The 26,285-nt window shown below is 43.2% G+C and overlaps 1 protein-coding gene across 1 annotated transcript in view; it reads right to left on the reverse strand.

The window, feature by feature from the left end:
• LOC149525866 (protein mono-ADP-ribosyltransferase PARP4-like) overlaps positions 1-22,931 on the reverse strand; it is an 82,735-nt gene extending 59,804 nt beyond the window's left edge. The window contains exons 1-9 of the mRNA XM_089775611.1: positions 22,775-22,931; positions 20,073-20,268; positions 18,522-18,660; positions 11,001-11,079; positions 10,314-10,427; positions 8,995-9,144; positions 6,015-6,152; positions 3,734-3,907; positions 1,647-1,807 (exon numbers count right to left, since the gene is read on the reverse strand). Coding sequence (XP_089631737.1) covers positions 1,647-1,807; positions 3,734-3,907; positions 6,015-6,152; positions 8,995-9,144; positions 10,314-10,427; positions 11,001-11,079; positions 18,522-18,660; positions 20,073-20,268; positions 22,775-22,906 — 1,283 coding nt within the window. The 5' untranslated portion in view covers positions 22,907-22,931. The remainder of the gene's footprint in view (positions 1-1,646; positions 1,808-3,733; positions 3,908-6,014; positions 6,153-8,994; positions 9,145-10,313; positions 10,428-11,000; positions 11,080-18,521; positions 18,661-20,072; positions 20,269-22,774) is intronic.
• Positions 22,932-26,285: the final 3,354 nt, after the last annotated feature.

A 26,285-nucleotide genomic window follows, 5' to 3' on the forward strand; every position in this document is an offset into this window, starting at 1 on the left:
AGCTACTGACATTTATCTTTTGGGACTGTATATAGCACCAATGGCTGCTGAAAGTTGTGGCACACTGAGTAAGGCTTAAAAGGTATCTTTCTGGATCAGGGCCTGCAAGCTCAGTCCCAAGCAGTCCTGCTAGAAGCTCAGCTGCATATAAAATACACATTCACTTACAAAACAATTTTGATGGGATCCTTTCTTAAAGATATTTAAATAACAAATTCAGAGTAGTAGGAATAGGAGCTGAATTCCCTCAGTAACCCAAGCAGAGAGGAATTTAGCAACATTTTTTTTAAAAATTTGCTTCTTTGGGTATCATTTCAGGTCCTGGGAAATCCAGGCTTGGTACAGATGAATGGCTCCTGTTTCACATAATGCTCCAATACACTGTATTAAGTATCAGAGGGGTAGCCGTGTTAGTCTGAATCTGCAAAAGCGACGAGGAGTCCTGTGGCACCTTATAGACTAACTGAAGTGTAGGAGCATAAGCTTTCGTGGGCAAAGACCCACTTCGTCAGATGCATGCATCTGACGAAGTGGGTCTTTGCCCACGAAAGCTTATGCTCCTACACTTCAGTTAGTCTATAAGGTGCCACAGGACTCCTCGTCGCTAATACACTGTATTGTATCTTGGCTATAGCTCCCAGGCTATAGCTCCACAGGAGGCTACCTACGGAGTTAAGATAAGGGGAACTATGCAGCATAGCTACAATGCCACATGTACGCTACTGTAACTCTCTAGTGCAGCTGAAGTTTATAGTGAGAGAAGAGGTTTTTTCACGGTTGTAGGAACTCCATCTTCCTGAGTGACAGTAGCTCAGACAACAGAAACATTTGTCCATCAGCCCAGCTGCATCTACACCAGAGGTTAAGTCAGCATAGTTACAGTGCTCAAGGGGGATTTAAAGCCACAACTACAGACCAGACGTTTGCCCCATTTTCAAAAGTGACATGAAGTTCATTGTAAAAGCAACAGATATGAGGGTAGGTACTGGATTGACTACTGGCCTTCCAGCCTTCTGCAGGTCCTTCATTTTCAGGTGGCACTGCTACTGATCTCTGCCATAACCCTTTGCCTGCATCTCTTGTGCAAACTTTTGGCCGATTTCTTATGTTTCTACAATTGCTCCACAACTGCATCTGCACAGTCTCTTCTCCCCATGGGCCTAGAAGAGCCAATAACTACTGCATGCTCCAAGCATTGGCAAATCTAGTGAGTAGATCCTGAACCAGAATGGTCAGTTGCTTACAAGAAGGGAGGGATGGTAAGTGGTAGGAAAAGACATATTAAAATATGCCATGATTTTAAAGGAGGGGCCTCTGAGACTCGGGGGCAGTGGAGTTCAAAACTGTGTTCATAGCAGTCAGTGCAAGGTACTATGGGACAACTGCTAGAGAATTGTTAGTGTCAACATAAGTCATGCAGTGTCAACTAACATGCTGATATCCTGAGCTTTCAAGCCCTGAATTCAATGCTATACCTGCTTCTTAGCTTGTGTAAATGCCATCCCTGCCTATTCCATAAGCCTGCTGGCTCTAGAGGGTGTGGAATGTTCCAGACACCAAAGATCTCACTGCTGTGACAAAATCTGATGGTCCACCCTCATTTTTGTAATACTACTGAGATCATCTTATCACTATTAATCACCTACCTGTGATTATTTTTCAACACCTGTTGTTGAACATTGCAAAATTCTTCACTGTTTGGATTGATAGCTTGTAGCTGGCACCTCAAAGCCCGGTACTTAGCAAGAGAGGGTGGGCTAGGGCTTGACATACTTGTTTCACACACATTAAGCATGTCTCTGATTAGCTAAAACATAAAGATATAAATGATAACTGATATATGGATAATATATTGTAATGGTTTATGAAGAATATTCTAATTCTGTACATTTTGGTGAGGTTTTTCTGTAATATTATCCTTGTGACATTTAATAAAGAAAATAACCAAAATCTTGAATAAGGAAAGAGAGAAAATTATAGTAAACAGAAATCATGCACACAAATTACAGTGAAATAACATTGGAATGGAACAAAGGCAGAAAATATTTCAACTTATTGATTAGCATGTTTAGCAAGAGTGAGACCAGGTATGGCACCTTATGTAAACAAAATATGGCGGTTAAACTGTTTTAATAAAATTCCAACTCAAGGCATGGATTAGGTCATCTCACAACAGTTTAGCAAGCCAGTGCTTTCTGTTGGCTGGCTGTCATTTTGACTTTGCTCTGGGCTAGTCCCAACCCCCTGGCTGCCACTCAGCAGCTACAATAAACTTCCGATAATCTGGCACCTTTAGGACCCAGGGGGTGCCGGACTATCAGATATGCCGGACTATCAGAAGGGGGGGGACTATGAGCGGTCTGGGGTGGGGTGAGGGGGATCCTTCCGATAGTCCGGCTCTGCCCCAGGCGTCCCGATTCAGCCGCTGCTGGGTCAGTTTCAGCAACGGTTGAATCGGGGATGCCTGTGGCAAAGCAGCTGGGGTGCTGATAGGTTGGTCCGGTAGCGCCGCCCCTCAGCGCTGCGAGACCAACCTGGCAGCACCCTAGCTGCTCTGTCCCAGGCGTCCCCGAGTCAGCCGCTGCTAAAACTGATCCAATTGTCTGGCTGCCCCAAGCACTTCCGGGTTCCTGATGGTGCCAGACCATCAGGAGTGCCGAGCATTGCATACCAGACTAATGGAGTTTTACTGTATATTGTGTTGTCAGAAGAACCACTGGTCAATCAGGAGGACAATGGCTCTAAAAGCAATGCACAAAGCTGGGTTTTGGAGCATAGGGAATGGGAAAAATCTTAGCAAGGAGAAGTGTTGCTCTGAGGATGGAGAGTCCAAGCAATGTAGCACCAGCTTGTGCCTGGAGATGTAGCATATACCCAAATTCTACTGATACCAGTTCATGGATTCCAAGATTAGATGAGGCACTGATCATATAGTACGACCTCCTGTATAACAAGAGATCATGATGGGGAATCTAACACACAAACTAATTATACAACATTAAATTATAAAATATTATATTGTTGCCACATCATCAGTCATGGGCAAGATTTATGGGATGTGAGATTTCTGGTACCACAAATTTTCTGAGGGTCAAAGATAAATATATCTATCTCAGGGTATGTCTATACTACCCCACTAGTTCGAACTAGCGGGGTAATGTAGGCATACCGCACTTGCAAATGAAGCCCAGGATTTGAATTTCCCGGTCTTCATTTGCATAAGCGGGGAGCTGCCATTTTTAAATCCCCGCTGGTTCGAACCCCGTGTAGCGCGGCTACACGGGGTTCGAACTAGGTAGTTCGGACTAGGTTCCTATCCTTGTTCCACGAGGTGTACCGGTAGTTCGGAATAGGAACCTAGTCCAAACTATCTAGTTCGAGCCCCGTGTAGCCGCACTACACGGGGTTCGAACCAGCGGGGATTTAAAATGGCGGCTCCTCGTTTATGCAAATGAAGCCCGGGAAATTCAAATCCCGGGCTTCATTTGCAAGTGCGGTATGCCTACATTACCCTCCTAGTTCGAACTAGGAGGGTAGTGTAGACATACCCATATTTTAAAGATAGTTGTTTTGAACCACTAATAAGCTCCCCATTGCTACTTGGATTCAAAATAGGACTTTATTTTAGTAGCCCTTGCTAGAGTTAAAAATATCCTACTCACTAGTAGTGTGACAGTGTTAAGTGACACTATACAGGGCATATCAGTGCTTACTAGCAGTCTGAAAATGTTACCTGACAGAGGTCCTGTTTGCTAGATAACAGTTTTTTTGTAATATTATAGTCAATTCCACTTTTGTGACGTATAATTCGATAAAACTCCATCATCATCGCCTTCAGTGCCTCTGCTGGTGTTCCCTCATTCATTGCATTCTTCATTTGGAGTAGAATGCCTTCTGCTTTGCTCACCTTCAAGAGAAGAGATTATTAAAAATTAAATTCTAACAAAATAGTTCAACAAGCTTGAAAAAGGTAAACACTAGAAATAGAGAGTAATTTCTTTCTACACTAAGATTATAATTTTTATTTGTTCTTTGTTATTGCAACATGAGATGAGTACAGTGACTTTTTGCAATGGAGTTTGGCAATCAAAACTAAGGACCTGATTTTACCCTCATGCTGAGCTACTCTGTGAGTAATCATACTGATTTCAACAGGACTAATCAGAAAGTAAGGGGAACAGAACCTCCCCAAGTAGATAACAAAAAAGAATATGGATTTGATTAGCTGGTAATGCCTTTTGGTTTATTGTAAATTCACAAGGTCAACCTAATTCTTTATTAAATAATGGAAAACTTATCACAGATGGTTTATGGTTGGAAACCACAGGAAGATTAACTATAAATGTTAATGAAACTTCTAAATCATTAGTTTATCCAAAGTACACAAATCAAACTGCAAAATGTATTTGTAACAACAGCCTGAAGATTGCACTCTAGGGCCATTGTCCATTTGACATTGTGTCCAAATTAGAAATAAAATTGGAAATAGATTTGCTCGCTTAGCTAAAATTAGTTTCAATAGGGCTGTTACTTGTAATACATTTCCATTGGATCTTTTCTGCTGTAGATCACAGAATAGCAGGGAAAAGGCAAACCATAAGCAATATCCTGTAGTTTAATAGCGTTGAGATAGTCCAGGGACTTCATAACCAAGTTCTATTCCATGTCAGTATTGATCCAAGGTTGGTCCTTTCTTCACAATGGCCCTTTGGCAACATTAGAAAATGTATGCTAACCGAATCGCAGCTTTTAAATTCCTATATTTTAGAAACTTACAACTGTTTCTCAGGAAATTGCACATAATGGTGTTTCTGGCAGTGAAGTCAGTCAGAATATATTAGTATTATCAAATTAATTTTTACAGAGGGACACACTGGGATTCAAAACCTTTCACTTCTAGGACTGTGGTTCATATCTTATCTATAGTGGTAATGACTGAATATTTGTTAGAGAAGAAACAGGCGATCCAGAAGCAGATGGGGTAAACAGAACTGTTTTATTGCCCACGCATGTTTACCTTGGACAGTCAACACAATATCTGAGAGGCAACAATTTTGCACCAATTAATCCCTTTTATCTATTTTAGTATGTTAATTGCAAGTCTATCACTACTTTTCCTAAAACTTTATTTAGTAATGTTAACTCCCATAAAATGAATATTAATAACTATACCTGCCCCTGTTTATTGTTAACTGGTTTTTAGTTGAATAAGCATTACATACTGTCTTAATCGGCAGCTTCTAGGGAGGGAGAGAGTGCTTCAACCCTGAAAATGTTTTTATGGACAAGTGTGAAGACAAAATAAGACACTGTTCAGTGCAACCATCTTCCAAGGCTACCAGGACAAAGGGGAAAAACATGTTTAAAGGGCAATGGCATTGCCTATTCTGGCTAGACCCCTTACCCACTGATGTAGGGTCATCACAGACCCTATTAATTTTTACATATCCCAACAAATATCATCTCAGTAGACAGGTTCTGACATCTCCACATCAAATGGTATGTCTAATTTATATATTAACTGATTTATAAAATGCACCTGCTGCAGTCTGTCTCTCTCCGTCTCTCTCTCTTGCACACACACACTATTAATAATGCACAGTACTGATCAGTGTCTGCATATTGGAAAATTTTCACCCCTAAAAGACTTCAAATCTCTTTCCCACCTTACATTGTTCTCCAAAGATCAGCAGCTCTGAGCATTATCTGACCAGCAAGATGCATTCCAGAGCTAAGGGATCCTAGCTAGCAATGCTTTTTCTCCACATTTAAAAAGTGTTAATGTGCGTTCCCTAGTAATCTCAACTCCTGTAGCAAAATATATAAAGCAAACTTGAAATTAAAACAATACTAGTTTTGAAATGGAGGTGTGTTTAAATACAACTATATCCAGTATAGTTCTGATCCTAGGGCACAAAGAGCAAAATACTCTTGCTTGAAGTAAAATACTTACATTAATACTTACATAACATTAATTCTCAAAGAGTAATCATCTCCCAGCAAAATTAACTTACATCATTGAGGCTGAGGTTGTTTACTGGCTCAAGTAGTAAATGGTCCAAATGACCAAGTGCTTCTGCCCAGATCAGTTCTACAAAAGCACTAATTTCTTGGGATAAAGTGCTTGAATTTATAGCTTCCTCTAGAAGTAGCTGTAGTAAACAAATATTAATGAATAAAAGCAAAATACAAAACTTGCATCTGCAGTTCTCACACTGGTAAAATTCTCATTGATTTCCCTGTTCTTATACGCAATATTCTATGATATGCATGTTAACTTTTATGATGACTTCTTTAGGCCCATTGATAAAAGGGGAGACTTGTTTACATAAAGTCTTCTGGATGAGGAGCATGGTAAAAGTGAGGCCATGTTCTTGCTTGAAAGTTGGGTGGGGTGTCTGATAATGAATGGGATGTATTATTAAATATAACACAGCCAGTTTATTTTGCCACCTTTGCTGGAAGAAAGTCCACAAAAATCTCTACTACACTGCGATTCTTTCTCCTTTCCCTTTAAAAAGTCCCCAAACCACTTGAACCACAGCCACAATTCCTGTGACCAAATTTTCTAATCAATCCCCTAAACTCAAATGAAGACTCTGTCGTACACAAATTCTTCAGCTAACTCAGTTGTTCTCTGCTCCCCTTTTCTTTCCTCCATTGTTTGTGGCAGACTACCCCAAAATTGCTTCCATGCCTTCCCCAGTCTTCATGACTGCAGGAGCAATTCAGTTGAGAGTTGATGGATAATGGACAGCAGGTCACTACTATTTTCTTTATTATGCAATTGATTCCTGTAAGTTCAGGATTCAAACTCATAGCATCATAGAATACTAGAACTGGAAGGGACCTTGAGAGATCATCAAGTCCAGCCCCCTGTCCTCACGGCAGGACCAGGCACCATCTAGATCATCTCTGATAGATGTCTATCCAACCTACTCTTAAATATCTCCAGAGATGGAGATTCCACAACCTCCCTAGGCATTTTTTTCCAGTGTTTAACCCCCCGAAAGGAAGTTTTTCCTAAGGTCCAACCTAAACCTCTCTTGCTGCAACTTCAGCCCATTGCTTTTGTCCTAACATCAGAGGCCAAGGAGAATACTCCAGTACTCCAAGGCTAAGTCTACACCACAAGGTTTTTGCGCATAAATGGCCATTTTTGTGCAAAAACCCATGGAGCGTCCACACCTCAAGCACGTTTTTGCAGAATAAAATCTACCGTCAATCGACAGAACTGAGGGCTTTTTGCAGTGAAGGTATAGCTCCTTCTACGAGGCATAACTCTTTTTTGCGCTACAACTCTTGCACAAAAAGGTGCGTGTGGATGCTATGCAGGGGTTTCTTGTGCAAAAAGAGCCTATCTGAAAAAGCACAGGTGCTCTGATGGCCATTCTGTGAATGGCCATCAGAGCTTTCTTGCACAAGAACGTCCATACAGTGTGGAAGCTCTCTTGCACAAAAGCACATCGCTTTTGCGATGCACTTTTGAGGTGTGGACATGCTTTTGAGCAAGAAGTTTTTGCACAAGAACTCTTCCACAAAAGACTTCTTGAGCAAAAACCCTGCAGTGTAGATGTAGCCCAACTGAGGCCTAATCATTGCAGGGTAGAATCATGTTTGCTTTTATTGCAACAGCCTCACACTGTTGCCTCACATTTAGCTTGTGGTCCACTATGACCCCTAGATCCCTGTCTGCAGTACTCCTTCCTAGACAATCACTTCCCATTCTGTATGTGTGAAACTGACTGTTCCTTCCTAAATAGAGCACTTTGTATTTGTCCTTATAAAACTTCATCCTATTTACCTCAGATAATTTCTCTAGGTGGTCCAGATCATTCTGAATTATGACCCTATCCTCCAAGCACTTGCAACCCCTCCCAGCTTGGTATCATCTGCAAATTTAATAAGCGTACTCTCTATGCCAATATCTAAATCGTTGATGAAGATATTGAATAGAACCGGTCCCAAAACAGACCTCCTGCCAAAACCAACTTGTTATGTCCTTCCAGCTTGATTGTGAACCATTAATAACTACTCTCTGGGAACAGTTTTTATGCATCCATCTTATAGTAGCCCCATCTAGGTTGTATTTCCCTAGTTTATCAATAGGAAGGTCATGTGAGACCATACCAAATGCTTTACTAAAGTCTAGGTATACCACATCCACCGCTTCTCCCTTATCCACAAGACTTGTTATCCTATCAAAGAAAGCTAAAAGATTGGATTGACCTGATTTGTTCTTTACAAATCCATGCTGGCTGTTATCTCACCTTATTATCTACCAGCTATTTGCAGATCAATTCCTTAATTACTTGCACCAGAAGTTAAACGGACTGATCTGTAGTTTCCTGGATTGTTCTTATTTCCCTTTTTATAGATGGGCACTGTATTTGCCCTTTTCCAGTCTTCTCGAATCTCTTCCGACTTCCATGACTTTTCAAAGATGATAGCTAAAGGCTCAGATACCTCCTCTATCAGCTCCTTGAGTATTCTAGGATGCATTTCATCAGGCCCTGGTGACTTGAAGACATCTAACTTTTCTAAATAATTTTTAACTTGTTCTTTTTTAAAATTTTGACTCTAAATCTATCCCATTTCCACTAGGAAAGTTATTGTTGTCTTTATTGAGAGTACATACTATTTCTATTGGTTTAAAAAGCTCTGGCAAAAATAGTACAAGCCTATCACCAAGACACTCCTCTAATAAGGTAAAACCTGGAGAAGTAAGGTAGGGCCATACAAACCAGTGCAATCCACACATCCAAAGGTGAGAAAGAAAGTATAGAGAGATTTTCTAATGTATACAGAGGGAGATTATTAAAATATTTGCTTTTTTTGCTCCAGTGATTACCATGAAGTCGGCATTTTCCATTAGTTACTGCATAGCAGTATCAGACAACACAGTGTTTTGCTTAGAATAAGAAAGAATTGTTGGAAGATACTGAAGATATATCATTAAGAACAGAAGAATTCAAACAAATAAACCATACTAACCTCTTGTAATTTCGTGGAGGCTAAATAATCTGCACCTAGGGGAAGGGTTTCTCTTAACAGGAAATCTTGGTTCTTCAGATCTTTAACATAAATCTCATAATTTTCTCTTACTTCTTCAGAAGTCTTAGTTCTTATGAACAGTTTTTTACTCTGTGAATAACATCAAAATACATAAGAAAAAGACTTACAGAAGTTTTGTGGTATGCCACACTATTGTTTGAACCTCTCTAGTCTGGCACCTGCAGGACCTGACAAGTGCCAAACCAGAGAATTATCTGAATCATGAGAGGTCAGTATTATCTAGCACCATTACCAACTTTTCCACTGCTTAGTAGGCTCTTAGGATATGTCTACACTACCCTCCTAGTTCGAACTAGCGGGGTAATGTAGGCATACCGCACTTGCAAATGAAGCCCGGGATTTGAATTTCCCGGGCTTCATTTACATAAGCGGGGAGCCGCCATTTTTAAAACTCCGCTGGTTTGAACCCTGTGCAGCGCGGCTACACGGGGCACGAACTAGGTAGTTCGAACTAGGCTTCCTAGTTCGAACTACCGTTACTCCTCATTTCACGAGGAGTAACGGTAGTTCGAACTAGGAAGCCTAGTTCGAACTACCTAGTTCGTGCCCCGTGTAGCCGCGCTGCACGGGGTTCGAACCAGCAGGGTTTTAAAAATGGCGGCTCCCCGCTTATGCAAATGAAGCCCGGGAAATTCAAATCCTGGGCTTCATTTGCAAGTGCGGTATGCCTACATTACCCTGCTAGTTCGAACTAGCGGGGTAGTGTAGACATACCCTTAGAGACATTTAGGAGTAACTTAGAGCGAAATAACATCACAGAACATGGAGAGCCAGAACTGATGGCTGTAAACAAACTTTATGGGATTACAGGAAACTTGGCCACACCCATGATAAGTAGACATTCAGCTAAGTAAATCATGACAGACCATGGATATTGCTGGATCAGAGAGTGCCTGATTAGAGAGGCTCAGCCTGTACCAGCTGAGACAAACAGGCAAAAGGGTTATTAATTGTGAACAAATTGACCAAAAGATCGCCTTAAAAACTAACTGAAATTTAAACACCTAATTTAAATATGAGCAAAGAATGAATGGCAAGAACTGTGGACAAACTAACAAATGAGAAAAAAAACATTCCAAGAATGCCTAATAGTTGACAATGTTGATATAATCTAAGTACCTGAGAGGTGAAGTGGTTTTTTTCAGAATTCTAATAGGGCATCTAGCACTATGGGATAGGTGTTCTCAGTATTGAAATAAACAACCAAACTTGCAACAATGGCAAAAACCCATGCATACCGTAAATCCATCTGACATGCTGAAGTGTACAGATATTCGAAAGGGAAACTCACACGATTCCTGTGAACACTGCAATTCAATAACTACAAATTCTTTGCCTTTCTCAATATTAATCTGAAAAAAAAAACCATTTTAATTTCAATACATTTCCAGTTCATATTTTCTTTAATGTTTTCTTCAGCTGTTTGTTGTCATACTTTCCAATATCCTCCACAAACTTTTCATTGTTATAGGGAACAATCACGGTTTACTGCTATGAAAGCATTAATGGAATGAATAGCAATTATTTATTATTTTCATTCCTGCAGCATCCAGAAGCTCTAGTCAGTATCAGAGATCTGAAAGTCTTCTGCATTTTTAAATGAAAGCTTACTCTATTTAAATTACATTTAATATATTTATAGCAAACCTTTGTTACCTGTATAAACTGCCCAAAGACTAGATATATTATTGTACTGTATTATTACCTTGTGGGTTTCTATAAAAATTAGTTTGTTTGAAGCAGAGTTAGGCACTGAAAGAGGCACTACTTTATATTGGTATGTCAATATTGTTCTTTGTTTCTGTGACCATGATGGCATAATAATTTGTAAAAGTAAAGAATTAAGTAATGCATACAAAACTGCAAACCATTTTTTGATCCTACTGCATTCTACTAACATAAGAGATGTCACTAAAGATGCTTACTTTTTCAAGGACATCATATTTTGCAACTTCAAAATCTTGTGGAAAATAAGGAGTATCTCGATCATTTTCTGTATAAAATCTGAAATCAGAATAATTGAAATTGTCAAACTTTTAAAAATAAATCATATAAATCGGTATTTTTATAAGGTTGCACCATCACATTAAGTGCCAGCCTCACACTTATACAATGTAAGTCTATTTTTTCAGAGCTCAGGAAAATAAAAAACTTATTCTGAACAAGTAAAAATCACTGTCATAAAAGTTGCACTAAAAGTTGATTTAACTGCCTGGCCCACTATTTTGCTAAATGGCTTCTATGGTTTTGACCACCCAGTTGCATTTTAGCATTCCTCAATATTAGTGGTTCTCAAATTTTTTGGTCCGTGGACCACCTGGCTCCGTATAAACTTTTACATGGGCCACCAGTTGCTAATGGAAACTCACCGTTAATTACATAATTACAGTAGACTTCCGATAATCTGGCACCTTTTGGACCTAGGTGGTGCCGGATTATCAGATTTGCCCGAGAATCAAGAGGTCTGGTACAGCTGCATGGCTTAACAGCTGGCCCGGACACAATCTCCCTCCCTCTCCCCTCCCCTTTCCTCTTTGCAGCTCCTCCCTGCCGTAATCTGATCCTCCTCCTCCTCCCCTCCCCTTTCCCCTTCACTGAAGCAAAATGCTCTTCTCCATACTGTAACACGATCCCACTCCCTTTCTCCCTCCCCCAATCTTATGCTCCCTCTGGTTACAGCCAGCCATGTGCTGAGCAGCAGGCTTTTTAATCAGCTGGTCAGGAGCGCTTGGCATTTTGATGCCAGAGTATCAGGAGTGCCGAACAGTTGGATGCCGGACTATCGGAGTTTTACTGTACATCCAAACCATTTTGCTAGTGCTGCAGCTAGGAAGAACAGTTTAATTTAAATTATTAAACAGATCGATCGTTTTAACTTTCTCATGTTAGTTTATCAAAACTAATTTTAAATAAAGTAAAAATATTAATTTATGTTCAACACAAAAGATTTCAATGTTTTCTTTATGGCAGGGGTGGGGAACCTTTTTTGGGTTGGGGGCCACTAACCCACCAAAAAATCAGTTGGGGACCACACAAGTGAGAAGCAAAAGAACTCCCAAAACCTTCAACCCTCACTGATGTGGCCCCCAATTGAGACACCTCACTCCTCTGGCCAGGGCCGGCTTTAACAAGTGTGGGGCCCGATTCCAGGGGCGGGGTCTGTGCATGCGCCACGCGCCCGGGGCCCTGCGCATGCACCGTGTGCCCCGGGGAGGGGGCACTGCGCATGCATCGCGCAGCCGTAAGCGGGGCCCTCTTAGGCGCGGGGCCCTATTCCAGGGAATCGGCTGAATCGGCCTAAAGCCGGCCCTGCCTCTGGTGCTCCAGTTCCACTGGGCAAGGGGAAGGGACAGGGAGAACTGAGGTTCAGGGCTTCCCATAGGCCAGATTTACTTTTCTGGGGTTCTGGAGTTAGTAGATTTTATGAACCCTCTTAGGCTCTGGGTGAGGACAAAAAGAGAGGTTCAGTGTGTGGGACAGGGCTGCCAGTGAGTGGGATAGTCATGGGGGGGATCTGAGAGGGAGGTGGGGTTCAGAAGGGAGAGGGGTTGTGAGGTCTGGGTGGGAGGTAGGGTGCAGAAGCAGACTGGGAGTAGGATGTCGGGCAGGGGGAGGGAGCAGGAGCAATGGTGGATGCAGGAGTAGGGTGGGGGTAGGTGTCTAGCCAGAGGTGAGGGTGCAGGTGCAAGGAAGAGTGCAGGAGCAGGCTGGGGTAGGGTTTCTGGCCAGGAGGGAGGGTGTCTGGCCAGAAGGCGGGGTGGGTGCAGGAGCAAGGGAGGGTGTTGGAGCAAGCTAGGTCTGTGTGGTCTTGGGAAGAGGGAGGGAGGAGAGTGAGGGGGATTGAGGTGCGCGGGTCTGGGCATGAGGGGGGACACTTACCTGGCTTCATGCCCCCTTGCAGTGGGGAAAGCCTCACGAGTCACTGTGCTGCCATTCCCCCAGCAGGGTGAGGAGGGAGCTTAGCCCCACCCACCCCCACGCAGCAGGGAGCCCTGCAGCACCAGCTTGGCTTCCCACTTGGAGGGTGTGTGGGGGCAGGGGCAGGAGAGGTGAAGAAAGCCCATTGAAAAATCAGAACTGTTTTCAGACAAGAAGTTTGTGTAAAGCCTCCATGCACAAGCCTGCTGCCAGATTTCCAGAGTTAGGGTACGTCTACACTACAGTGCTAATTCGAACTAACTTAGTTCGAATTACTTAATTCGAACTAAGCTAATTCGAACTAGCGCATCTAGACTTAAAAACTAGTTCGAATTAGCGTTTTGCTAATTCGAACTAGCAAGTCCACATTGAGTGGACTCTGAACAGGGCTTAAGGATGGCCGGAAGCAGTGCCGGCAGGGCATCAGAGGAGGACTTAGAGCGTGGAGATGCTGTCTCAGGCTAGCTGAGGGCTGCGCTTAAAGGGACCCGACCCCCACCCCGGACACACAGTTCTAAGGGGTGCCCCGCTTGCAAAGCAGTCCTGGCTTGGATTGCCCGGAGTACCCACACTGGGCACATCACACCACTCGGCCATCAGCCCGGCTGCACTTGCCGCAGGCTGCCATCTGGGGAGAGGGGGCAATCAGGGGGCTGCAGGAGAGCTTCCACCCCCAGAAGCCCGCAGAGCCAGCCCAGTCCTCCCCATCGGGGACTCGTACCCCATTCCTCCCTCACCTCCTTCCACTTACCCTTCCCTAGCCCCCCTTCTTATTGATGTACAAAATAAAGATAACGTTTCTTCCAACATTGACTCTGTCTTTATTGAACAAAACTGGGGGAGACTGGGAAAAGGAGGTGGGAGAGGGGAAGAGAAAGGCTGGGAGAGGGGAGGGCAACTAACATGATCAGGGGTTGGGAACAGGTCCCAGATGAAGAGAGGCTACAGAGACTGGGACTGTTCAGCTTAGAAAAGAGGAGACGGAGGGGGGACAGGATAGAGGTCTCTAAAAGCAGGGGTTGGGTGGAGAGGGTGCATACAGAAAAGTTCTTCATGAGTTCCCCTAAAGAAGGACTAAAAGACACCAAAGGAAAGGAATGGGTAGCAGGCTTGAAACTAGTAAGAGAAAGTTCTTCAGAAAGCAAATAGTTAACCTGCGGAACTCCTTGCTGCAGGAGGCTGTGAAGGCTACAACTAGAACAGAGTTTAAAGAGAAGTGAGATCAATTCATGGAGGTTGGGTCCATGGAGTAGTCTTAGCCAGGGGGTAGGAGTGGTGTCCCTGCCCAAAGTTTGTGGAAGGCTGGAGAGGGATGGCACGAGACAAATGGCTTGGTCACTGTCTTCGGTTCATCCCCTCCAGGGTCCCTAGGGTTGGCCGCTGTCGGCAGACAGGCTACTGGGCTAGATGGACCTTTGGTCTGACCCAGGACGGCCATTGTAAGCTCAGGGCTCAGGGTCGGGGGTCTCAGTGGACCCCCTTGATTTTCATGCACACCTGCTCCTGGGTGGCCAGGCTGGCAGCTCTCCTGCCCTAGACGGCCACTTTCCTGTGCCTAGTGCGGAGATCGTGGACAAGGTCCATGATGTCTGCACTAGCCCAGGAAGGTGCCTGCCTCTTGCGGTCCAGGGAAAGCTCCCGGGAGCCGCCAGCCTGATCCCGGGAAGAGGGGGTGGGCTGGGGGGCATCGGGTGGCTGGCTCGAGCCGTGTCAGGTGCAGGGTCTGCTGGCTGGGTGCTGGCAGGCTTGCACCTAGCACGGGCACCGTAGCCAGCCCATGCCCCTTTAAGGGGTCCGGGGCCGGGAGGGGGGCAGACGAGTTTCCCTGGTGTTGGCCAGAGTGGCCACCAGGGAAACCTGGGGAGGGCTAGCCTCCCACTAGTTCAAATTAAGGGGCTACACACCCCGTAATTCGAACTAGTAAGTTCGAACTAGGCTTAATCCTCGTAAAATGAGGTTTTCCTAGTTCGAACTAAGCGCTCCGCTAGTTCGATTCAAATTCGAACTAGCGGAGCGCTAGTGTAGCGGCTATGAATGTTAGTTCGAACTAACATCCGTTAGTTCGAACTAACATTGTAGTGTAGACATACCCTAAATGTTTTTAAGCTGTCTTGTGGACATGAGGATAAGAGTTCCAGCTTCGGAGATTTCAATAAAAACATGTAACCTCCGTCTAGCCTACGGTTTCCAATTACTCCATTGTCTCCCTCCCTTTTTTCACATGCTGAACTGTATGAGCATCTGAGTCTTCCTCGGCCAGCCCCCAAGAACCGCTGCCTCTCACTGGAACCACCTTTCAGGTTTCATTTAGAACCACTCTCTTCCCACTGAACACTCTCATCTGTGGACAATTTACTAATTGCACCTTTGAATACCATGGATGGGGAGCCACTAGGTTAAACACAGCCACTGCCATGTGTCATGTCTGAACAAGCAGGGACTAGAGGGGAAGGAGGTGACAGCAGGATGCCAAGGTGGCTGCTGGCTCTGTCAGAGAGACATGGACAACCCCCCTGAGAGCCTGCTGTGTCCCACATTCCCCTGAGGGCACGCCCCCACAGTCCAGGCTCTGGCCCTCTCTGGTAGGGTTGCCAGATGGTTTAACGAAAAATACCGAACACCGCTCCTCCTCCCCCAAAAAATAACACCTGGAAAAAATTCTGTTGAGCTGGGGGAAAAAAGCAAAAGTTGCACCACTCCCTCCAGTTTGGGGCCACACACTAACTCCCAATGCACCCACCCCTCCCCCAGAGCCAGGCTCCCTTAGTACTCCTCATCCCAATGCATTCACCCCTGCCTCAGACCCAGGCCACCCACAGCGTCCCCCATCGCAGTGCACTCACCTCTCCCCCTGAGCCAGGCATCCCCAGCACCGAGAGCACCCTGCCCCAATCAAATCCCCGTCCCCCCGCAGAGCCAGGCACCGGAGAAACGGGATGGCTGGGTAAGTTAATCTTACTTTTAAAGTCGTTGCTCCTGCCGCCTGGCCCAGCTGCCTCGGCTCACATTGTGTAGAGGGAGGCACCACATGGCCAGCTCCTGGGTCTCTGCTGGTTACATGGGCCAGAGCAGCGTGCACTTTGCTCCCACTCCAGCCCGGCGCCCCCTTAGAGTGGTGCCCGGCAAGTGCCCTCTCCTGCCCCCCTTCACTACGACTCCCTCACCCCCGCCAGATGTGGCAGGGGAAAATTGTCCCCGCTGGGCTTCCATCCGAGGGAAACAGGAAATACTGTTCATTTCACATGTCCGGTATTTTCTGGATTTCTTTACCAGACGGAGCCTGCAAATACTGGATTGTCCAGGTAAATACCGGGCACCTGGCAACCCTACTCTCCGGGGGCTATGGACGGTACTAAGACAACCCCATACCAAGCCAGGTGGCAGTTCCCACTTCCCCCCTACCCTCATGCAAAGCACGGTGGTGCTGTGTGAGTGCTAAGGTCCCGGGGGGCAGCGCCCCCTCCACAGGCTGGGCTGCACCTTGCCGAAGTGCACAGCCCAATAGATGGGCAGAGGGGGGCGCACTCTGCAGCGCGCGCAGAGGACGGGCAGGTCCCGGTTGCACCAGGTGTGGTGCAGGGGGAAGTGCAGGGTTAGCAGCTCCTTGCTTGAGAATCCCATCTCCGGGCCGATGCCCAGCAACATGGTGACCAGAGGTGTGCAGGAACAACAGGCTCAACTGCACGCTGCGAGCACAAAGAGCGAAGTGAGGTGGAAAGCCTCGCCTGAGGCATGGGGACATAGACAAGCCCCCATGACAGCCTGCCGTTTCCCACATTGCATGGCGGGGGGGACCTGAGCTCGAGTCGCAGACCACTTGGTCCGTGGACCGCACTTTGAGTACCATTGCTCAATATGAATAGGTGATCAGCTCCCACCTTCTCCTTACACTTTAAATATATCTTATTTACTGTATATTTTAGAAATTTGAATCTGTTGTCCATCTGTGAGTCAGTTTGTTCAAGAACTCCTCCTAAATGGTAAGAGCTAGGACTACCAAATTTGGAATGCAGCTTCCTCTTATCATAACTTAAATCAAGATTAGTGTTTGATTTTGCAAGGATAATAGGATGTGCATGGAATGAGATTGTTTCGCATCAAAGAGAAAGGGAGGGGTGTGATAGCAGGGACAGTTATACTCACCAATGACCACAAGGGAGCAGTAATCACCCCTAATGAGCAATCGCTGGCTGGCAGCGTGGCCACTACCACCCAAGCCTGTCCCGGGAAGCAGCTGTCAGCTGCTGCGTGACCCCTGCCACCTTGGGCTGGCCCCAGCGAGTGCCAGCTGGTAGCCTGAGCAGCTCCACCCCACCCCGGACCTAACCAGGATGAAGCTGGAGGGTGGGGTGCATGCCTCTCCCCCTCCCAGCCCTGGGCCAGTCCCAAACCCAGGTAATGCTGGGTAAGTCTTACTTCGTTTGTAAGTCCAACAAATTGGCATAAGAAAGACTGAAAGAAGTTGTTTTAAGCAACTGGTTTTAATTCTGTAAATTTGTCCCTTTTGGACCAATCTAGTCAGAGAGAAGTAATCACACTCTTGAAAAAGCTTTACAAACCTTTGCACTTGGGATAAATGTGCTTGGTACTAAAGGACTGAGAATTGTTGATCCATAAGTAAATGTAATGAGAACTCTAGGTAATTTGCATTGGTCTTTGATATAACTACTGAGCCTCAACTCTGCTCTGTGATAATTGCTTGCATGACCATATTGTGTTGTAATACACACACCTGGTTGTGTCTGCTTTTGAGTGGGCAAGTGTTGATTATTTATATGACTGTGTTTCTGGTGAATTAATACATTGTTGATCAGTTACAAATATGTAAGTGAACAGTACTTCTCAAAACAAGATTAGCGTCAAGTTGACCTGAAAAGAACCCAGTGTTAAACTACAGGTTGAATCTCCCTGGTCCAGCACCCTTGGGACCTGACCTATCCAGAACCAGGGAATTTGCTAGACCTGGGGAAGTCAATGCCAGCCCCTCTGCTGCTGGCCGAGGTTCCTGCTCCCATCTACAGGGCTCTGCTCCTGGCCTTCGGGCTCTGCAGTCACTCCTCGTCTCCCTCCCAAGAATGCTCATCCCTGCTCCTTGCCCTCCCTCCCTGAGCATGAACACTGCCAATCAGCTGTGGCACTCTGGAAGCTCTGGGAGAATGGGGAAGGAGTTGCTAAATACGGGGCCAGCAGTGAGCGGGGGTCAAGGGAGAGGGGGGAGTTTGTCACTGTTTTTTTCCCATGAAGTGCTCCAACTGTGGGGTATCCATTGGGTCACTGACAATGCTGGACCAGGGATGTTGCTGGACGAGGGAATCCCAGATTATAGAGATTCAACCCATAGTAAGATAATGTTCCCTGGACTCAATGAAAAGGGGTTATGTTACTGGATTCTATTCCATATCGGTAAACCTAGTTTGTAGATGTCAGCTTTAAAAATCTATGACATTCTGGCAAATTCATAAGCTGACCCCCTTTCACACTTAATAGTAAAATACATTTTTTTCTTTTATGTTGGTCAGAGGGATTACCTGACACTCTCCATATTGGGCCCAACCGAACTCTCACTGACTTCCAAAGTAGTGAGCTCCAGGCCACTGTTTTCATTCTTCTCAGTGGCATCCTCTTTCTCCTTAATGTCATGCTCAGAAGACAGATGGTTCTTTTCATCTGTTATCAAAATACATTCCTTGGCATTACTCCATCTACCTGGCTTACTTAGGTTTAACATATTAATAGCTCAGAAATCAATAATGCTACTTAGCATCTGCAAAGTGCTTTCCATGTTCAAAGAACTGTATGGATACTAAATAATTAATCATCACATTACTCCTATCAGGTAGTTAAGACAAACGGTAGTAGGTTACAAATAGAGAAACTGAGGCAATGAGGTAAAATGATTTGGCCAAGATCCAACAGTGAGTTGGTGGCAGAGCCAAGATTAGAATTTAGTGGCTCCTGACTCTTAACCCTGTATTTGTTTTTCAAGACCACAGTGATCTGTAACTTTAATTTATCCATGAGATACTAAATTTTGCATTATAAGTTGTTCAGAAAAGTAAAATGACATTTTTACTACAAACTTAAAGAGGGGGTGAACAACACACAAAACTTAGAGATGACAATTAATTAGGAGATACTGCTATCACCAAAAACCAAAAAGAAATAAAAGTTACTTAGAAGGGTTAAAAAATGATTATGAAATAATGAACAAGTCTCAGTCGGAAAAAAATTATGACACTATATGAGGGGATTAATAACCTAAAACAGGTTATTTGGTTTATTTTCAAATTCTTGAGTAATCTCTCTCACAGTCAGAACGGACATCTTGTATTTTTCTTTCTGAGTAGAACTGTAGTCTGTACCTTAATTATAGTATTTTAGTATGTTCAAAACCTTCTTCTATATTCATTACTATTAAGTCCATACTTCTATTATTACAGCATGCCCTGTAGATTTCATTATTTCTCAAAGTGTGTCGTCTTAGAAATGAACATAGTATTCTGATAACTCAATCTATGGTGCTGAACAAAAGTAAGGCTTCTAACTAACTACAAGTGATATTTTTTCAGTGGCATCAAAAAGACTGTCATGGTTGGATTTATTATTTTACCCATACAGATATTCCTATTTCAGGGCCTGATCCAAAGCCCATTAAAATCAGTGGAAAGACTCCAATATGTTGTCGTCCTTTATACCCAGCATCTTTTCTGCAGCTACTATTATACCAATTTTTGGCAAACAACCATTGTTGCTGATCCATTTAAAATTAGTTCTAAATGAAAACTGCCTGTGACAAGTTCCCGTAAGGGAGTCCGGGCCAGACACCAGGCGCGCTGGGTGACATAATGCTCCAGGGTCTCCGTCCGCTTCTCCTCCCCGGCCCTTGCGCTACTCTCCCTCGCTGCCCCCTCCCCCGTGTGATCGCTGGCTGTACACACCGGTGAAGTGGCCAGTCTCGTCTCCGTCGCTTGCTCCCCGCACAGGGATTTGGCACCGTCCCCAGTGCAGGGCGCCGCTGCCCCATCACACTACCCTTCCAAAGTAACCAGCCCATAAAAAATGTCACTAAATATACTTACCACAATGGCTTGGCTTTTGGTCAGAACTACCTTCCAATGATTTACTAGTTTCATATTCATCAGCCTGTAAAAGTTTTCCTTCTTCAGCTGATTTCCATATGAAATCGGCACTTACAATGGGAAGCTGATGCTTCTGGATAGTTTTCAGATGATAAGAGCTGAGTGAAGCAACATTATCCACAATGACATGGGTACACTGAAAACAAGGTTAAAAATCACACTCATTATGCAGATACAAAAATAAGTAGCTACTGCAGATTTAGTTTGTTTACTCAATAGTCATTTCATATTTGTAAATAATATAAGAATAGTGAATTACTTAACTCTAAAAGACAACATATTAAGATAAAATTTCACAAGTTATTTTTTGGTTCTTAAGTAATTGATATGATTAGATGTTGCCATCTGTCCATACTATAGAGGTGTGGTAACGTGCTGGGGGAGATTCTGAGTTGACAATACAAGATGATCTGTCTCATCTGTTGAATACTTTTGCTGCAACTAGACTCAGTACTCTTCACTTTTTGTTCTAAACCCACATGCACTTTTAAACAGTTGCCATCAAACTGATGCATTGCAAGGGAAGGGATTATGTGTGTATGTTGTATTCCTAATATACTTCCCTTTAAACAATTCCTTGTCACCTCTTTCTATTATACATAATTTAAACAATAAGTTCCTGAAAGCTGGGACCTGTTATTTTTTAAATGTTTGTAAAGTGGCACTCATTCCTATGGAGTAGTATAAATAATAGTAAGGTTTAAACAATTTGTTCAACACTCCATACAGTGAAGTCATGTATGAGCTAAGGAAAGCATCCATATCTCTGAAACATCTTTCTTCCCTAATTAGAAACCACATTTGCAGTTTCAATCAGAAAAAAACAAGAAGTAAAACACATAAAGATCAAACCACCTTCTCTCCCAGGAGGTAGGTCAAAATTGATGCACACCAATATGGACTCTTGGCATGGTTCACTACTTCTGTGCATAAAAAATATCTTCATCTTCCAGGTCTTAAATCCATAATGTTCTGTTTATCTTCATTTCCCACTGAATTCAGTGCTAAGCCCATCCTGGGATCAGGTACCTGGCATTATTTCCACTGTACATTTAATGTGCATTTAAATGTGCATTGCAAATAAAAAACTACAATATAATTGCCTTCTTTCTGGCATCCATCTGCTGTCACACCCAAACTTTGCTAAAGAGCCCTACAAAACATGGAAACTAGGTAAAATTACAAAGGATAAATAAAAACAAACTATACAAGTCTGTAGGAACAAAATTAGAAAGGCCAAGGCACAAATACAGATTAAATGGAGCTACTATATGGTGGGTGCATAAGTGGATGGAAAACTATTCCCAGAGAGTATTTATCAGTGGTTCACAGCCAGGCTGGCAGGGCAGAGAGAGTAGGGTCCTGCAAAGATTAGTTCTGGGTCCAGTATTGTTTAGTATTTTCATAAATGATTTAGATAATAGCATAGAAAGTATGCTCATAACGTTTGTGGACGATACCAAGTTAGGGTTCCAACAGCTATGGAGTACAGAATTAAAATTCAAATTGATTTGGACAAACTGGAGAAATGGTCTAAAGTAAATAAGATGAAATTAAGGACAAATGCAAAGCACACGTACAAAATGGGAAATGGCCATATAAAAATGAGTACTGTGGAAAGTATTTGGGGATTATAGTGGATCACAAGCTAAATATGAGTCACCATTTTGCAAGTTAAGTTCACATCATTCTGAGATATATTAACAGGAAGGTGGTAAGCAAGTAATTCTTCCACTCTACTCTGCACTAATGATGCCTCATCTGGAGTACTGTGGCCAGTTGTGGGTGCCACATTTCAAGAAAGATGTGACAAATTGAACAAAAAATTCAGAGGAGATCAACAAAAATGGTCAAAGATCTAGCAAACATGACCCACGAGGAAAGATTAAAAATTGAGTTTGTTTAGTCTGAAGAAGACTGGGGCGAGAAGGTGAGAGAAGTACTAGATAACAGTTTTCAAGTACTTAAAATGTTGTTATGAGGAGGATGAAAAATTGTTCTCCTTAACCTCTGAGGATAGGACAAGAAGCAATGGTCTTTAATTGCAGCAAGGGAGGTTTAGGTTGGACATTAGAAAAAATTTCCTGTCAGAGTGCCTAGGGAGGTTATGAAATCTTCCTCATTGTATGTTTTTAAGAACAGGTTAGATCAATACCTGTCATTAATGATCTAGTTATTACAGAATCCTGCCTTATGTGCAGGAGACTGACTTAGATGACCTCTCAAGATTCATTCCAGTCCTACGCTTCTATGATTTTATAATAACCCAAACAAAAATTCAGCTAATGCCTAATGCAAGACCTGTCACAATGTGCAATACCTTGGTGATAAGAAAAATAATGGCCTGGTAATTTTTTCCTGGAAAAAGACTGCCATAAAAATGATATAGAACAAAGTAAAGACATTCTGGTCCGTTTGTGAACAGGAAGGATATCGTTCTTAATTGTTATGTGACACCTAATGATTATATAATAGATGCATTACAACTGCACTGATAAATAGAATTATTTATATTAAAATGTTTACCTGGAGGCTCTCTCATTCACACACTTTCTACACCATTTAATCTTTTTCAGTGTTCATATTACCTGTTATTTTCCCATTAGAGCACACACACAAAAAAGAAAATAAAAGAAATATACCTCATGATTTAGCATAAAATAAATTAGTCCACCATTTTCTTTAATGCACGTTCTCAATCTGTTCTTTTCCTGAATGGGTAAATGTTTCACTTTAAGAAAGAACACACAGTTTGCAAAGATCGCCACAGTCATCCTATTAAAAAACAAAACAAAGTTTTAATTAAAAACAACTTCCAAAATTTGCTTGCATTCCATAGCCCACCCAAGTGACTTATTACTAAACATTACAGCCTTGTCTACACTAGAAACATTTAAAAAAGATTCCACTGAAAAAAGGCCAACTCTGAATAGACTTTAACTAGGACTGTTGATTAATAGCAGTTAACTCAGGATTAAATAAAAAAATTGTGATTAAAAATAATCACAATTAATTGAAGGCTAAGGAGGTTGGCGAGGTGACAAGTTTTGCCCATGAACAAGAACAAAGGACTGAGGTAGGGTTGCTAAATTTGGGCTGCTAGAAGGAGAAGACACTTCTGGACTGCAACTCAAGGGGGTCAGAGAGGAATCTGGCTTGGTCTGATCAAGATGGACTTTGTTCTGAATTCTATTCTTGGTGATAATTAAGAACGTCTAATAAACCCTTCTGTTTTTACTATGCTGGCTGAGAGTCACTACAGAGTTAGGCAGGTCAGGGTGCACTGCTTCCTTGGGTGTTTAGGTCTTCCTGAGTATCCAGTTCAGGGGGACTTGCTGAGGGGAGCAGATAGCTGCTGAAGGTTCTGAGATTCAATCCCAGGAGGTGATGAAGGCAAGAGGTTTAGCTCAGTGAAAGAATCTGACCCTGAGGGGGTTGACACATGGAAGGGGTCATCCCAGGCGCTGTTCCAGAGCTGCTTGAGAATGCTGTTCCTGTGGCTCTGTGACAAATGCATACAGTTGCTGGAAATGTATATAAGATTATTATAATGGAGATTGCCTATCTCCTAGAACTGGAAGGGACCTTGAAAGGTCATCAAGTCCAGTCCCCTGCCTTCAAAGCAGGACCAAGTACCATCCCTGATGAATTTTTGCCCCAAATGGCTTCTACAAGGATTGAACTCACAACCCTGCATTTAGCAGGCCAATGCTCAAACCACTGAGCTATCCCTTCCCCATGAAATAAAGAATTTTTAGAGCTCTGCAAATCTGCAGATATCGGCTTTATATCCAAGGACCATGTTTGCAGATCACTGATTAGATGCAGATACAAATTTTGTATCCCCAGAGAGCTCTATGAATTTTCATGTAATGCTGTTGTGTCTGTAAGGGTCTGTCTACACTACAGTGTTATTTCAAACTAATTTCAAAATAATTATTTCAAAATATTTCTTATTATGAAAATAACGTGTCTACACACAAAATGCAGTTTAAAATAGCATTTTGCTATTTCGAAATAGTGAGTTCACCTAGACTGAATGGTGAATTGCATTTAAGGTTGCTTGGAACCGGTTCTGGCAGGGCATCAGATTAGAAGTTACCTGGTGTGGCTGCTATTTATGAGAGACTCATGCTGGATCCATCAAAGCACTTCAGTAAGTCCCAATAAAGACACTTGCATGCCTAAAGTTAACCATGAGCTCAAGAAATTTGCTGTATCACGGCCTAACTAAATGCAGCCTATGATGTCCCCAGTCACCATGCAGGGTTTCCCAAAGTCTTAGCCTGAACATGAAGAGCAGAATCTGTAGCATGGACAGGACACTGGCATGCTCCATTCCTGCTCACAGCATGTTTATATGGGGCTGTGTAAATAATATAAAGAGTCCATATTTTCAACATCTACAAGTCAAACATTTCACTGTGGTATCTGGATATAAGATGATCCTTTTAAGACCTTGAAATACATTTGAGGAGGTGACCCAGGAGAAAGCTGGAACAAGATTTAATTTCTAAGATATATATGATTGTGATTGGAACAGATGTTGACAGGGCCACCAACAGGGAGGAGCAAAGGGGGAAGTTGCACCAGGGCCTGGCAATTTCAAAGGGCCCAGGGATTTGAGCTACTACTGCAGCAGCAACAGCAGCCATAGCCCTGGGCCCTTTAAATCACCACCAGAGCCCTATGTATTGAGATTCAGGTGGCACTGAGGCCTGGCCGAAAAAGGCTAGCCCCAAGTGCCACCCCTTTCACAAAGCCCCACCAGGGCCTGGAGTTGAGCCCCACCCGCATTGCCCAGATCTGGGCAAAGTCTGTGGCCAGTCCTGGATGCAGAAAAGAAAACACAGATGGAAAGATGAGAGGAATTTGTACAAAATGATTGATTTGAATGATGGGTCTTTATTTGGGAGAAGAATCTATGTATTTGATTTGTAGAGCTCAAAGAATATTTTTAAAATGTCTGTATCAAAGGTAATCAACTCCAGTTAGGGTCCATTATATATTTGCTGTGAGGAAGATGCTGTATTGGAGGGCTTGCACGAAAAGGAGAACATACTTGCAGAGGCGATGGTTTTGTCCGGGAAATATTTGTGTCCTGGGGATTCCCAACCTTCTTACTTAATGTTGCAGTAATGAAGCTGCATTTTAAACAGAACAAATTAATTTCTTAGCATCAGGAACTGATATTTCATGTTACAGGAAATATGCAACTTCTCCTATGTTTTTTTGGTACTCTCTAGTCCGGAACTCTTGGGACCTGACCAATTCTGAAGGAGAGAATTTTTTGGACCACAGGATGTCAATATTGTCTAGCAGCATTACCAACACTTCTACAGCTTACTGTGCTGCTAGAGGGCACTTAGGGGTAAATTAGAACTAAATAATAACACAGAACACTAAGAGATAGGACAGGTGGATGTAAACAAACTTTATGGGACCACAGGAAACTTGGCCACACACATGAAATGATGGATGAGAGAGTTCTGGATTAGAGAGGTTCAACCTGTATAGTAAATTATGTGCTGCCCTTGTAATGGAAAAACTTTCACATCAAGTAGGTACAAAGAGAGGTGCCTACAATAACAAGTATCTACTAATTTGCTCACCTGTTTTAGCATACTCAGAGGTGGGCTCCCCAGCCAGCAAGCCAGTCTTTAGTCAGGTTCTTTGCATATTAGCCTGATCCTCAATAAGTAATGTAGGATGTAGCGTTGTGACTTGTCTCAGTAAAATGTTTTTAAAAACCCACAGTGACTTGCATGGTGACAAATGTCAGAAGGGTAGCCATTTTTGTCTGTCTATACAAAAGCAATGAGAAGTCCTGCGGTACCTTAAAAACTAACAGATTTATTTGGGCATAAGCTTTTGTAGTTGAAAAGCTCCTCGTTGTTTAATAAAAAAAATAGTGCCCCATCAGTGGTAGAGTAGGAGCAGGTTTCTTGACAATTGACAGAACTTTAGAAGCCAGAGCTGGAGAGCGAGCAACCTGTTTATAACAGTCCTGGAAGACCAGACTGAGACAGCAGCCACAACATTTAGGAGAGGGGCTCAATTTTGTTTGAAAATGTTTGTTTCTTAAACTTCTGGAGGATCTTTTCTTCCACGAGAAATTATGAAAATTCTACTTGTCATTCCAAAAATGGATTA

This window comes from Pelodiscus sinensis, chromosome 1, assembly GCF_052426305.1.
Source record: "Pelodiscus sinensis isolate ZL-2025 chromosome 1, ASM5242630v1, whole genome shotgun sequence".
Classification (NCBI taxonomy): domain Eukaryota; kingdom Metazoa; phylum Chordata; order Testudines; family Trionychidae; genus Pelodiscus; species Pelodiscus sinensis.